Consider the following 16,893-nt stretch of genomic DNA (forward strand, 5'->3'; position numbering starts at 1 on the left):
TTTTTGAGATTGTTTCCTTTTTGAGAGGGATATCCGAGGCAATAACTGCAATCAGTTAGTTGTTGAATAAAAGGGGTGACACTACTCAAAATCTACCACATTGATCCTCAGATGCATTCATTCTTTATCATTCTCAATATTTGACTGACTTCTCTGTTTATATATATATATATATATATATGCATGAAGGATTCATATTTTACATATTTTACAAATATAATAGTTTCAAATTACGTTAGGTTAAAAATGCATATTTTTATTCATATGTAATTAACGTGATTTAAAGTCTTTTGATTCAACGTCAAATTATCCGACTCAACTGTGGAACTGAGGCATTTCGTGCTGTGCAGACAGATCTGTTTTAATCCACAAGATGTCTATACTCACTAGTGAGAGATTTTAGGTGATATAATTCAAAGTTAGTTGCCGTTGGCACACATACTACTTTATTACTAAAGGCTACTGTTTAAGGATATGAAATAGGTTAATGAGGTTCTCGCATCTTCTTCTACTGAAGCGTTTGGGATATGTGTTGTATTTACTTACATCGAAACGCAATGTTGGAGAATTTTGAAAGAAATCTTTCTACGATCAATCCATAAAGTCATTGACTGTTGATTTAACCCATGCTGATAAGTGCGGACTAAATAGTTGGAGTCCGTGTGATCATCTCAAATAATTGTTTGAGTCATTGAAGGATATGGTTTCAAATCGATTAAATGAATTCAGCTTAATTTGCTTTTTGTTTTCACTTTGGTTTTCATTTTTGGAATTCTTCCCTCTTTTTGTTCCAAGTATTAATCTTGTTTACCGCCACTGATAATATTCTTAAAACAACTTCTGCTTAATTGGTATTGATGTTGATAACCTCATCTGGGTGTAGTGATGTGATGTAACAGCTTGAGCTGATGTACATGTATTTCAGGTTGTTTATGAACTCTAATAATAAAAATAATAGTAGTAACTATTACTATATAAACTATCTGTTTACTGATAATCGATTTGAAGTTAGACATTAACACCGTTGGATGCCGGGTCAGTGGTCTATCGGTTAAGTGCTCTGGCTCGAGACTGGTAGATCCTGGGTTCGAGTCTCGCGAGTATGGGATCATGGATGCGCACTGCTGAGGAGTCCCATAGTAGGACGAAACAGCCGTCAAGTGCTTCCAGGTTTTCCATGGTGGTCTAGCTTCAACTGACTCATGATTTCTACTTTGAAAAATAGTCGATTTGTTTAATTTATTTGATCAAATGTTTGTAATCAATATGCCCCATACTAGGACGAAACGGCCATCCAGTGCTTCCAGGTTTTCCGTGGTGGTCTAGCCTAAATAGACTCATAAATTCAACTATTATTTGATGTATTCATTATTAGTTTTATTATTATTATACGATGTTATTTGTTGAAACTATTTTTCTTTATCTTCTTCTTCAAACTTATACAGGTACTAGTCCTTCATTTACTCAAAGACGTGCTTAATACATGCTCAAATCTTATAATTTTTTCATCTGTATACAATATTACTTTGTCAATATGAAACATTTGTTTTCTCTCTTGCAACTTGATAACAGTTACCGAGAAAAAACTTATGAAACATTTGTAAAATTTCTTACAGTTTGTTATCTATTGTTGTTGTTGTTTAATGTTAATTATCAATAAATCTGTTTCTTTTCTGATGATAGCATTGAGTTTTTTCTTCATTCGATGTATGTATTTCTTTTTTAAAAGAATAACCATCAAAAATCTGATAGTACTGGACATTTGTTTCGTTTAAAGGATGGAGCTCCTCAGTAGTGCATGTCCACGATTCTATCACTGAGGATTTTCTCACACATGAGTGCTTAACCTCTAGATCTCTGAGACAGATATCTAATGGTTAAACATTCAAGTATGAGATAGGAGATTCTGAGTTCAGTCTTTGGTGATGGGGTTATGGATCCTCATTGCTGAGGAGCTCCATGCTAGGACGAAGCAGTCGTCTTGTGCTCTCGCATCTTCTTCTACTGAAGCGTTTGGGATATGTGTTGTATTTACTTACATCGAAACGCAATGTTGGAGAATTTTGAAAGAAATCTTTCTACGATCAATCCATAAAGTCATTGACTGTTGATTTAACCCATGCTGATAAGTGCGGACTAAATAGTTGGAGTCCGTGTGATCATCTCAAATAATTGTTTGAGTCATTGAAGGATATGGTTTCAAATCGATTAAATGAATTCAGCTTAATTTGCTTTTTGTTTTCACTTTGGTTTTCATTTTTGGAATTCTTCCCTCTTTTTGTTCCAAGTATTAATCTTGTTTACCGCCACTGATAATATTCTTAAAACAACTTCTGCTTAATTGGTATTGATGTTGATAACCTCATCTGGGTGTAGTGATGTGATGTAACAGCTTGAGCTGATGTACATGTATTTCAGGTTGTTTATGAACTCTAATAATAAAAATAATAGTAGTAACTATTACTATATAAACTATCTGTTTACTGATAATCGATTTGAAGTTAGACATTAACACCGTTGGATGCCGGGTCAGTGGTCTATCGGTTAAGTGCTCTGGCTCGAGACTGGTAGATCCTGGGTTCGAGTCTCGCGAGTATGGGATCATGGATGCGCACTGCTGAGGAGTCCCATAGTAGGACGAAACAGCCGTCAAGTGCTTCCAGGTTTTCCATGGTGGTCTAGCTTCAACTGACTCATGATTTCTACTTTGAAAAATAGTCGATTTGTTTAATTTATTTGATCAAATGTTTGTAATCAATATGCCCCATACTAGGACGAAACGGCCATCCAGTGCTTCCAGGTTTTCCGTGGTGGTCTAGCCTAAATAGACTCATAAATTCAACTATTATTTGATGTATTCATTATTAGTTTTATTATTATTATACGATGTTATTTGTTGAAACTATTTTTCTTTATCTTCTTCTTCAAACTTATACAGGTACTAGTCCTTCATTTACTCAAAGACGTGCTTAATACATGCTCAAATCTTATAATTTTTTCATCTGTATACAATATTACTTTGTCAATATGAAACATTTGTTTTCTCTCTTGCAACTTGATAACAGTTACCGAGAAAAAACTTATGAAACATTTGTAAAATTTCTTACAGTTTGTTATCTATTGTTGTTGTTGTTTAATGTTAATTATCAATAAATCTGTTTCTTTTCTGATGATAGCATTGAGTTTTTTCTTCATTCGATGTATGTATTTCTTTTTTAAAAGAATAACCATCAAAAATCTGATAGTACTGGACATTTGTTTCGTTTAAAGGATGGAGCTCCTCAGTAGTGCATGTCCACGATTCTATCACTGAGGATTTTCTCACACATGAGTGCTTAACCTCTAGATCTCTGAGACAGATATCTAATGGTTAAACATTCAAGTATGAGATAGGAGATTCTGAGTTCAGTCTTTGGTGATGGGGTTATGGATCCTCATTGCTGAGGAGCTCCATGCTAGGACGAAGCAGTCGTCTTGTGCTCTCACATTTTCGATAGTTGTCTAACTTTGGTTGACTCTTGATCCTAATAATATTCAGCACCTTTTTATAACGCTCCATGTAGTACTATTTTTGTTGTTTTTATATTGTCTGAGAAAATCTGTGTATGATGATTGTTGCACAATTGATTACTGATTTCGTCATTGTGCATGTATATGTGAGTATATTTATTTAGCTCAAAGATTCAAAGACTAGACTTGGCTAATTTGGAAAAATTTATCATGCTTTCAATTTTTGGTTAAATTTCCTCTTCCTATATAGCAGAAGAGTTTAGGTGACATATTGTTCACATAAACGGTCACAGTAGTCCAGCTGCATTTGTTTATAATTTTTCTGTAAGTTATAAACGCGACAGTTCGTTCTGTCCCACATATTAGCTCATTTTTTCTTATTTTATGTATTTATTGAGTTTTGTCATGTTGATCGATCAAATTGTGCTACATGGCGACCCACCAGCTATCATACTAAATTGCATCTCTAAGCGCATTTAAATACTTCAGTTTGACCAACTATGTATCATCTGTCAAACAAGCAAACACCACGTATAATTTGTGGATAAATACACGAAACTCTTATTTTATTGACTTGGATATACATTTTATGTTAAATTTTCGTCTTCGTTTACAAAACATTTATCCTTTTTTCACTCTTCTTCAACTCTATACAAGGCAACCTCTCCAGTAGCAAAAGCTCCACATAGTGGTGCAATTAAAAAACACAGTCAAAATACCAGTAATAAACATGATGGTTTTCGTTCAAAAACTGTTGTTGGTACTCCTCCATTAGACTTACAGTTAATACGTCGACATATGTCTATCTCTCAGCCGCCTGTTGGAACACCAGTTACATTTTATTCAAAGGCAAAAATCTATTGGAGTCAAGTTCCAGCTACAGTTGATGGAATGTTATCAGGTTATACTTCGTTAAATGTCCCAGATATTGCAGATTCTGAGATGTTTCTCGATGAATTTGGACCATCTACTACAGCGTATGCATTAGATTGTGGTGCAGGTATTGGACGTGTTACTAAACAATTATTATTACCACGTTTCTCTATTGTCGATATGGTTGAATTAACACAATCATTTCTTAATCAAGCAGAAGAATATATTGGACCTGAAGATTTTCCTAGAGTTGGTGAACGCTTTTGTATTGGTTTACAAGTAAGTATTTTATAATTTTTCATTAAAACACCATGTTTGCCTGTGAGGACATAGAATACCACCTTTTTATTGTACAAATATTCCTCGTTATGTAAACGGTGTACATATGATTTTTTAAGAATTATGTTTGTGAAAATCAATAATATATTTTGTCACCGTTGAAGGTCAAGAATCTGATTACTGAATGGTGACGTTTTAATTTCGAAAATCCTTATTATTATTTCCTACACTCATAAAATAATTCGACCATAAAGACAATCCACCAGTTCGTTACATAATCTACTAACATTATTTTATCTTATAGTTCATTCAATAATAAACTAATTTTATGTCATTACTAATGAAGGTTTGAATTACCCGATTGGTCTTTGTTAGTATATGTTTATTCTTTGCGCATTGCTTCGGTATAAACATTTTTTCAAGAATAGATATAGATAGCACTGTAATTGCGAGTGTACACATATTGCCTTACTTAAAACTCATCAACTGTATATATCTACATTTCAGTGTTTATGTTCACATTGGTTCTTTAACTGATGAGATAAGTATCATATCCGTCAAAAAAGTTGATGCCTATATAGACTCAGTAGTTTAGGGGTTAATGTTTTAGCGTTTGAACTAACAAACACTGGACTCGAACTTTGATATGAATATCCACACTGGGATATCGGTACATCCAACTGACGAACTTAAAATGAGACGAAATGTGGATCCAGGATTCTGCTAGTAAATGGAAACGTAACTTATTTTTGTGAAAACTGCTGTGTAATTAGCGAAAGTCAAATATGTTAGTCACAAATCATGTTGATATGCTGTTTCTTATCCAATAGCTATTTAAAAAGGTATTTTTTAAGGTTATGATCTAATACCTTCCATATGCAAAACATGTATCTAGAAAAATATGTTCGTAAATATTTTGTTGGATAATATTTTCCTTCATTAATTACAATAAAATTAACTGTCCGATAATTTCCTCACTAAACTCTGTGTCTATATATGTGTGTTGATTTATTGGAATTACATCCCTGCGTTTATGAAAATTCTATCATTTCAAAATTTCAGGACTTTACTCCACCAACTGGTCGTTATGATCTAATTTGGATTCAATGGGTGTTAGGTCATTTATCAGATTTAGCTTTGTTGGGCTTTTTAAAACGTTGTGCTCATGGACTTTCTCCAGGTGGTGTAATTGTAATTAAAGAAAATATCACTTCACCTGGTGGACACGATGAAAAATCAATCATGAATTCAGAAGAAATCAATTTTGATGAAATCGATAGTAGTTATACAAGACCACGATCAGCTTATATAAGTGCTTTTACGGATACTGGTTTAAAATTAATTGGTGAACGTGCTCAAACAAATTTCCCATCATCATTTTATCCAGTAAGAATGTTTGCATTATCATATGATGGTGATCCAAAATCATCTCCTACAAAATCATCACCTAAACCACTACCTACTGTAAGTGTCTAATTTCTTGTTTGTTCTCTGTTTTTTTTTCTTTTTCTTAAATAATGCTTCAGTACTATCGGTACTGATGTATACGTACCTGCTTTGTGTACATTCAATTCTTTTCTGTAAAATGTACATTTTACTCTTGTCTTTATCCTCATTCACTTTCTCCTTCTCTCTGTTTCTTCATTACTACATCTTAGCCTTTTTCTTGTTTAACATACAAAAAACATATCTATTTGTTCGAGTATATCCTTCATGTTACCAGTACGATAGGAATGTATACTACTCTGTAGATGTAAAAAAAATAAACAAGATTATTTTTCTATTAAACTAAAATAAATAATTTACTTAACATTGTAAATGTTTTTCTATTTTTAAATCTTATATTAATTATCTCTTCAAATAAATTCATTTAGATTTGTACCCATCCCCCTTAACTATATGCACAAACATATAAATGTACCCTTTGTATGTATGTGTAATGAAAGATTAATAGTCTTCTTTTTTATTATTTTTCCCTTATACTGCTGTACTTTTCCATGTATTTAACTTGTCAAAAAAAGTTGTCCATACTGAGATGACGTTGTCTTGTTTATAAAAATGTTTTTTTTTTGTTATTGAAAATTGAAATTTTTTTTGAGATTTGTGTGTGTGTGTGTGTGTGTGTGGAAAATTAACTTTTTTTATCTATATACATAGATATATACTATATTTTACTCTATGGTAATCATTGTTTTTCGCCTATTACATAACAACGAAATTTATAAGAATATTGTTAATTATTTCATAACAGACTTTTTTTTCTCTCAGCATCTTGTTATTATATTACCATTGGGGGAGGGGGTGTATCATTGTTAGGTATATATAATGTTTCCTGTGTAATTAATTGTTATATGTTCAATGATCGGTTAATAGTAGCGTAAAGTAATGAATTAGTTATGTTTGAAAAGAAATATAATTTTTTTACGACAAGAATGTAATGACTATGTTGGGGTGATCCTGAAAATTTCTCGCAATAGACATGACAAGCTCAGGATATATTAAGAAGCATTTTATCCAATCAGCGTTTGATTAGAAGTTTTACAAGAAATATCGCATGTCGAGGTTCTGATTGGCCGGTTACTACACTGCTACTATATTTAGTAGTATTCTAGAATTATCGGGAAAACCCAAGGACTTCTAAAATACTATTAAAACTCTGTATTTTCTGTACATAAATGAACCTTTGGAGTAAAGTGTTTCTCGCATATTTTACGCCTTTTCTCTCATGTTCAAGTCGTTGTGTATTTCAATCAACAAGACTTATCAGGCTAAATTTAAGGTGTGAGGTTTGATAAATGTGATAAATCAAGCATTTTTGGTTATTTTCCTGTCCATTTAGTGAGTGAATATTTTATAGGAGTATAATTTTCTTTGGGGGTTTTATTTCAAGTATATGAAATCATCTACCTCTGTTTTTTGTGAACTTGTCAACGTAGTGCTTGATAGGTCATACCGGATGAAGAACACAACTGAAATGAAAGTTTAAGTTTGAAATGATATTTCCAGTGAGAATTATGCACTCAGTAAATGGATAGAGCATTATTTGATACCACACTTTTGTTGAACATTAATTGACAGATGGTTAACCTTACACCTTAAATGAGTTTGTCACATTTAGGTCATGAATAATTTTATATGTAACTTATTTGTGAGATCATATAGCATAATCTAGTTTATATAACATTGTGAAAAGTTTGTTTAATGTAAGTTGTGATGTGTGTTATGTTCTTATACCCTGTTAATTATCACATGACGAAATCACCAATCAGAACACTGACTTATGCTACGTTGGCAGTGTACCAAACCAATGACGCATTAACCAACACGAGCAGTCTAGAGTCAACTCTGAGTCTTTATTAGTTCTTCTCGCCTAGCCCTGTTCGTTTGAGTCCAGAACATAGTCTCAGCTTCTTCTGTATGAATCATGTATTCAGACATACGCAGTTTATATACATGCAAATCAGACCGCATCGTACTATAAAAATAGAAAGTAACAATCATACTAGATCAGGCCAAAAGTAAGTGTGAGATATTGTAACGAATAAATTGGGAATATCTCAAGAACAGTAAATCGTATGATAATGGTCAGTAGGTCAAATAAAAGCTCGCAATGAAAAGAATATAGATGCAATCTACTTACTTAATGGTTATCCAATAAGAATACATGCAATAATAGTCCATAAATAATTCCTAGCAGTTACCCTTCATTTATTCTTTGTTAGTATATAATAATATGATACACACATTGCTATATTACTATCAAACTAGTGATTGAAAACTTAACTTTATGAAAATGTGTGTTGTAGACTCGAACTCACTGAGTCTTCAATTAAGTATCACTAGTTATTACATGAATGATACTATTCGAAACTGATTGCATAAGTCTATAATCTCTCATTGAGTTTGATCAAATATTTCACATAGAGATTGACAAAAGTCTCAAATACATCAACTATTACAACATTAATAAACTGTCTGCTTACATTAAAAAGAAGACTGATGATCTACTTTATTAGCTACTAGCTATAAAATATATTGATCAACGTGATTTGTTTTTTTCGTTCCTAACTGTACATCATTAACTAATTAATTCAAGTTGTTTGTATTCTCTAATATGATTTAATATTCAATTAGATCATTTTATGATCTTTGAAGGATCAACAAGGTTTAATGTCACAATAGTTTATTCTGTCTGTATCCAGCGTTAATTAGCCTATAAATTTATATATAATCTTAGAAGATTGTAATAACTTTCTTTAGCAAAACAGTCAAGTTTTTCAAAACTGGTATCCAACACTGTATATTCAGATTGGACATGGAATTTGAACAGAGAATAAAAGGAATATCATTATTTAATATCAAAAATCTTCCGACTGAAATCAATGTATCAAATAGAATATGTTCATTTTACAAATGAATAATACTTGATCACTTCATGAAAGTATTCAAGTAAATGGTGTTGTTAGTTGAGTTCATCGTTCATTCATAATTCAATTCTAAAAGTTGTATTATATTATTAAAAATTGTTTTGATATATCTGTTATAAGTAATACAGGTTAACTAAAAGTCTAAGAAACGATCGTGAGCAGTGGTGGGCAACGAAAGCAAAAGAGATGGAAAAGGCAGCGGCTGTAGGCAACATCAGGCAACTATTCAGACTAATAAAAGAAACCGGAATTAAGAAGTCAAGTGTAAGTGAGACAATCTCGGAGAAAGACGGAACCCTTATCTGGTCCCAGCACATAAGTTTAGAACGATGGGCGCAACATTTCAAGGAGCAGTTTAGCTGGCCTTCAGTTACGGCACAACTACCCACTATTCCCAGAAAAACTGAATGGAACATTGAAGTAGGTCCTCCGACTCTACCTGAAAGGCTATAACTAATCTGAAACGAGGAAGAGCAGCTGGTCCAGATGGATTGGCTCCAGAGGTCTTTAAATATGGTGGTCCAATTTTAGCGACTAGTTCACAATCACTTATTGTCCCAATATATAAGAAGGGGCCAAAATCATCCTGTGATAACCATAGAGGGATTATATATATATATATATATATATATATATATATATATATATATGGCAACTTGGACCGATGCATATATGTGCCTGGTCCTACGTTGTAGCTGAATGACTAAGTATTTGTACATGAGAAATTTCGGTTTGGAATCTTTTATTTATTCGCCAATTAGGTTTTCTAACAATCATTAGACGTTGTCAACGAATATACTATCAAGGTTAATGCTTGTTGAAAATACAATATAATTTATCTACCTGTTTTGTGACTTGTGACCATTAATCGATTTCATCCGTCAAGTGGTTGAAGTTAGACATTAACACCGTTGGATGCCGACTTAGTGGCCTAGAGTTTAAGCGTGCACGTGCGAGACTGATGGGTCCTGGGCTTGAATCCCACAGGGCAGTATCGTGGATGCGAGCTGCCCAGGAGTCCCATACTAGGACGAAACGGTCATTCAGGGCTTCCAGGTTTATTATGGTGTACTAGCTTCAATTGACTCATGAATTCAACTAATAAATTTCATTCATGTTTCACAATAATCTGATCGAGAATAATTCTCATTTATTATGTAATATATGATGTTTATGTTTCTAGAGGAAAAAAATTATTTGTTACAACATATTGTTGAGTAATTTACAATGATTGAATGATTTTGTTTTAAGAAATAGATAATATTTCATTATTTATAGTACCAAAAGAGGAATTTTCTTATTCTATTCAGTATACATTACTTATTTGTTGATATGATTGAAGTTTTTACTTCTCCTGGACCCATTGCCTAATGCATATAATCTACAGAAAACTTCATTATCCATTTTTGAATTTGTGTAGATGAATGTGGATTTCACACATATGAAACCATACTTGTTCGATCACCGAGTATAATTAAATGGGGCTTGCAAAATATCCGTTTATGTTATCATTGTTATACCAATAATATTGATACTAAAGTTTCACATTATAGATTGATTTTGTTTAGAAAACCATCGAGAATCAGCAAGTAATTGATGGTCATTTCATTCTAATATGTGAGACGCAACGTTGCATATCAATGACTATAAGAGAGATTGAACCCTTAATTCGAAATATCTGTACAATGCTTCTTAGTTTCCAATGGTCATTTATACAATGTAAATCTTTTTATCACAAAAACTACGAGTTCGGAAATCTCCGCAACACCCTGTAATAATGTTTATGTTAAATTGTTATTTCGTTTAGGACATAACTACTCAATATCCCTCAACTTCTTTTTACGAGGGCTTGTTAGGAGATTGTAGAATTTACATTGTTCAATTCATGGACTTATGTCATCTAGACAACCATTGAAAACTAAAAGGCACTGAACAGCTGTTTTGTCTTAGTGCCCAACATCTCAACAGTGAGCATCCACAACCCTGACACAAGTAATCGGGCTCAACACCTTCGGTCTCGCGTGCGTACGCCTTACATGCAGACTACTGAGCCTAGATCCGTCGGTGTATGTAGAGTTCTAGTGAGGTGTGCCCATTAGAATCAATCATTTGAGTATGAAACAGTTATTAACCTCAAAGGAATTGAAGATTATCACATAATATCGTGAATTTATTGATGTTACATATGTATAATGTTAGACTCCAGGTGTGAACGTTGTTTTTGTGCACCATACAAAAGGTTCTGAGTTTGAGTTCTTGGGACATAGTCATGGATGTGCACTATTCAGGAGTCTCGTATGATAATAAAACAGATATTCAATGCATCCGGGTTTTTTGATGGTTCTCTAACTAGGATCAGTTCGTGATTCAAACTATGAAAGTTTCTTTTTAGATAACAAAAATCTACAGATGAAGAATAGTAATACATTCATACTTCATTAGATTTAATTTAATAATCTAAAGTTTACACACATTTTAAGAAACCTTCAAGTTTTGAGTTTGATTCTAAACATGTCCATGGAGTCAGTTGATTATTCATAACTTATATAAGAACTTTCGTCTAAATTAGAGCGAATAGTTTCACAGTATTTGGGCGCCGAGTTGATTTAAGACACTAAACAGGGAGAAAAATATATTTGTAAAATCTCAACGAATGAATTTGAAGTAAATTCAACGTTTCGCTTGACAATCTGGTTCAAGCCGATATCAATCTACGATTAAAACAACCTATAAATCAAAATTTACTTAGTATTGTTTGTTTGGATCTTCCCATTGATGTTTTTAGAACTGCAACTGGTCAGTCTCTAATTGGCATATGTGCATACTGTGCGTATTGCCTTGATATAGCCTAGATCCAAACAAACAATACTAAGTAAATTTCAACTTCACCCCATTGCACAAGCAAGTGGCTATCAGGACTCAGTGGCCGAGTGGATGGCGTTTGAAGCGATAGATACTGGGTTCGAGTGCCAGAGTGAACATTAACTCTGAGATGCAGGTACATCCAGGTGACAAGTCCCAAATAGGATGAAACGCGCGTCCTGGATTCCACTGCTAGCCACTATCCATCTTTGCTTAACCTATAAATTAATCTAATCTATATGAAATGTCTTATCAAAATCATGCATAAAAAGTATTGGTGAGATAAATAGAATGATAAGAATTAACTTAAACAAAATAAGAATACTTCAAAAATTATTTGTAATATTCAACCTTTATCAAGTTTAAATTTATCCATAAAGGTATATTATGAATCCAAGAAGCACTTGGTATGAGATAATATGATAGAGCAGAAAAAAGTCAACTAATTGACCATACGCATAGAATACACTACAATAATAAAGTCAATTATTAACAATTAATCATTAACAGAAGGGGGTTTTGTAGTAATTTTATATAGTTCAAACTAGCTCACTAGTGACTGGATCCATGAGGTATTTCCTGGAGTTCTAGTAAGAAGCAGTAACCAGTGGAGTTCAACAAGGTCTGTCGGGAGATATCAACTCACTGAAGACATTGGTGAATGGTTGCTCAATTTCTTGTATGGGTTGAAGTTAGACATTAACACCATTAGATGCCGGCTCAGAGGCCTAGTGGTTAAGTGCTCGCGCGAGAGAATAATAGATCCTGGGTTCTAATCTCACGAGGTGGGATCGTGTAAGCTCACTGCTGAGGAGTCCCACAATAGGACGAAATGGCCGTCCAATGCTTCCAGGTTTTCCATGGTGGTCATCGAAAAAAGACAAACTGAACATTGAAACTAGAATTCAATGAAAGTTTAAGATATTGAAATTATTACAATCTATAAAGAAGAAAAAATAAATAATTCATTTTTTGTTTATCTTATACATACTCATGTGCATTTATTCAAATGATTATAGTACTTATTTAAGTAAAAGAAAATCTTTTCTGATTATGTAATCTGTTGCTATTATGATTATTATTAGTGCTACACTTAAATCTTACACTTGTGTAGAAGAAAAAAAGAAAATGAGATGTGAGTGTGACATCCCCCATTTTATAGAAGTCATATGATTAAATAATCAACCATTTACTATGCTACATTTGGTTGCTAATGCACTGACTAGTTTTTTTTAAATAAAATAATATTTACTTAATCTAGTTTAGATGAAATGTGTACAAGCGAAGTTGTGTTTTTCGATATATATATGTATATATAGTGTAAATGTAAATTAGTGTCTTTTGTTTAAGATGATGGTTGGAGGTAGTCAACAAGAAACCCTGGACCCGAGTTTCGTGCTACCTGGCACTCATCAGCAAGGTGTACCTGTAATCTTGAGGGAACTGATGCTCACTGACGGATTCGATCCTGTGTCACCCAGCTTCTCAGTCAGAGACGTTACTACTGAGCTATTCGGGCCGCAATCGACCTCCTGTAGGACTGAGATGTAAATCTTCATGATGTCTTGCAGGATTATTTTGTACACATGTTTGAAGCGAAAAGCATTGGGTTCTATCCTTGGTGTAGACAAGAATACAGATCTATTCATCTGACTAATGTGAGATATGACAAAAATTAGTTTCTGATTTTAACTACCAACTACCATTGAACTCTATGTAAAACTGTTTGTGAATTAGTAATAGTTTGCTCAGCTTCCACAATCAATCTCAGGTCATATAATGAGCAACCGGAAAATTTAAACTTTTAGAAATGTAGTTTAAAAATGGTTTGTTTGTAATTCTTTTACATGTTTAGTGATACCATTTTGTAAATAATTGATATCAAGTGAAACACCTTATCCTCTCCAAACGAAAATAGACAAAAATGTGTGTTGTTCGACCACACAGTTAGTAAATACAGGTAATATTGTTTCGGTGAAGGGTTCCATTTACGGTGAATTCCAAGATAATTCTTCATTGAACCAGTTTTATAAGCCTCAATGGATGTATTCCATTTATACGTTGTTCGTCACTGTAGTTACTATTTATTTATTTATTTTTATTCAGTGCTAACTACTTGTGGAGATACATAGGTAATAATTTATTGAAATTGATCTACCATATTTGTTATTTGATTCTGATTATAGCACACATCTGATCAATCTCTTCTGGAGCTATATAGTCTAATCAACATGCTACTACCATACATTCCTGATACTGAATTAGCAACCTAATCAAACTACATCACTCCACGTCGATGAGTTCTAAGTAAATCAGAGTATATCACAAATGTACAACAATCGAATGACCAATTAACATTAAACAGACCGATATGATATTTGTAGATCCTATATACTATAATTGACATTCAGTACTCCACTTACTAATCCCTCACAAACACACATAATTAATTTCCTCTTCAATCTGGAAGAGAATGGGGGAGGTGTAAAGTGTAGAAAAAGTTTCAATATGAATGTGAGTAGTGTACAGAAAACAAAACAGGGTGATTTATACTATGACACATAGCTCCGAGTTTCTGAAAGCCTATAGAAAACATGCTGAAATCGGTGAGAGATTCAGTACTTGTCGCATATTGGTAATCAGAGCATAACAAATAGTATTCTAGAATTCGTTTTTAAGTTAGTGAGGTGCTCTGACCAGTCAAAGTATTTTATCCATTTTCATGAGTTCTGATGACCTTTTTGAAGAGTTAACAAAGTTTCTTGAAGCATACACCACTAAGAAAGATATATGTAAATAAACGTATGAAAAATCCTAATAGTTGAGATCATGAGTCAATTGAAGCTAGACCACCATGGAAAACCTTGAAGCACTGGACAGCTGTGGTACTCCTCAGTAGTTAAAATCCACGATCCCGCCTCTTGAGATTCGAACAATGGTGAATGTGTCGCTCAATTTCTTGGATTGGTTGAAGTTGTACATTAACACCGTTGGATTCCGGCTCAGTGGTCTAGAGGTTAGGCGCTCGCGCGCGAGTCTGATAGGTCTTGGGTTCGAATCTCGCAAGGTGGTATCGTGTATGCGCACTTCTGAGGAGTCCCACAATAGGACGAGACGGCCATCCAATGCTTCCTGGTTTTTCATGGTAGTCTAGCTTCAATTGATTCGTGGTCTCAACTATTAAACATACTATATTATCCACAAAAATCCCTTCTGGTAATAAATTCATATGTATATTAAGAGTTCCATCTCTGCTTACCATAAGAGTTCAATAGTTTAGTAAAACATGAAGGTAATTTAATAAATGTGTATTATGATTAAACAAATTATTTTACTATATATACATCACGTTTCCGTTAATACAAAAAATGACGATCACATACTACTTTTAATAATTTTTTTTAGTGTATAGAAAAAAAACTAATAGTATTGTATAGTCAGTTGGGTTTTATTAAAGTCATGAGCCAATCCTAGTTAAATAGCTACTGTAAACCAAGATAAAGTAGAGAAGATTTATAGCTTAGGTGGATGATTTTGATAGAGTATTGTTCTTTGAGCTGGATGGTTTGGTCGCGAAGTTTTCGTTGTTTTTCTGAACGATATCATTGGCACAAACTTCAGGTAGAAGTATTTAAATTCCCCTAATGACTGGGTTAAAGGTCAACAATAATCAATCAATCTAACCATCCAGATCAGAGGGCGAAATTCTATCAAGATGGAGTGGAAGGTCATTTCGTCTTAAGGTAAGACTCTTCAGCATTCCATGTCCACGACCATGCTACCGGGAGTCGATCTCACGCGAACGCTTAACTCCAGACCACTGAACTAACATCAGATGGTGTGCATGCCTTATTTCGATCTGTCCACCATATAAATAATGAATGTTTAGCTTTTCTAATTAAATGGTTTGAATGAATCACATTGAAACTTGAGATCCAGATAACTATTGACTTTGATAATTGAAAGATAGTCTTGATATATTGTAATTTTTCTAAACGTTTTTGAAGTATATCGTACTATTGGTTTTCAGAACTCCATTTTTTGCGGGTTTTTTTATTTCAACTCTGATAATTCAACATTGTTATGTAGTTGTATTCTGGATGAAAACACCTGCTCACTATTGTCTATAATAAACATCGTCTAAATGAGTTATATTCTGTTTAAACTGTTCTTAGTATATTGGTGGTCAGGTTATTTTACTTTCTTAGATATACAGTGATCACATCAGTAGTATACGCGAACGTTACTTGATTATATATATGGATTATTATCGCATGAAAGATTAATACTTGGTAATACCGGAATCTTAAAATGTCAAAATTACGTCGTTGAACACACAGTAGATTCAATAGGTATCCTTCTTGTTAATCAGTGACAGTCAAGTTACAAGACGTACTATGAATATAAAACGGTATATCATTGGGTCAGACTCATATAATAACAAATCACTTGCTGCTTGGTAAATGAAGAAAGTGTACAAGACAAACTTCGTTTGAATATATAATACTCACAAGGGAAATTCTTTTTGAGGAAAGACAGAATTATAACTACAACTGATAGTGATTTGATCAATAAGGGGAAAAAATAGTAAAACAACTTTAACAAAACCACTTTCATTAAAATACACAAGATATAAATCATTGAATTTCATGTACTACTTAATTTAATAGAAAGTAATACAGCGCAAAATATAAAACTAAATTCCCCTCAGTAGTTTTTTTCTCGTATACGCAATTTTTAATATGGAAGAATAGGTGTTAAGAGAATAATTGAATTATTCCAACAAAGAAATCAAGAAATGGAGTGTCTATAGAAACTAGAGTCCCTACAATTTTTTAAACGCTTCCTAGATCGAAATTCCAGTAGGTTTCGAATGTTAGAATTTGTATTTTTAGGAATAATGGCGTAATCTGTCATGTCTGATCACTTATATTTAGTTCGA

The 16,893-nt window shown here is 33.1% G+C and overlaps 1 protein-coding gene across 1 annotated transcript in view; it reads left to right on the plus strand.

The window, feature by feature from the left end:
* Smp_124220 (hypothetical protein) overlaps positions 1-6,293 on the plus strand; it is a gene marked incomplete at its 5' end in the record, with an annotated part of 42,593 nt that extends 36,300 nt beyond the window's left edge. The window contains 3 exons of the mRNA XM_018793092.1: positions 3,595-3,656; positions 4,168-4,662; positions 5,725-6,293. Of these exons, the coding sequence (XP_018647639.1) occupies positions 3,595-3,656; positions 4,168-4,662; positions 5,725-6,138 (971 nt within the window). The 3' untranslated portion in view covers positions 6,139-6,293. The remainder of the gene's footprint in view (positions 1-3,594; positions 3,657-4,167; positions 4,663-5,724) is intronic.
* Positions 6,294-16,893: the final 10,600 nt, after the last annotated feature.

The sequence above is a fragment of the Schistosoma mansoni genome, chromosome 1, assembly GCF_000237925.1.
Source record: "Schistosoma mansoni strain Puerto Rico chromosome 1, complete genome".
Classification (NCBI taxonomy): domain Eukaryota; kingdom Metazoa; phylum Platyhelminthes; class Trematoda; order Strigeidida; family Schistosomatidae; genus Schistosoma; species Schistosoma mansoni.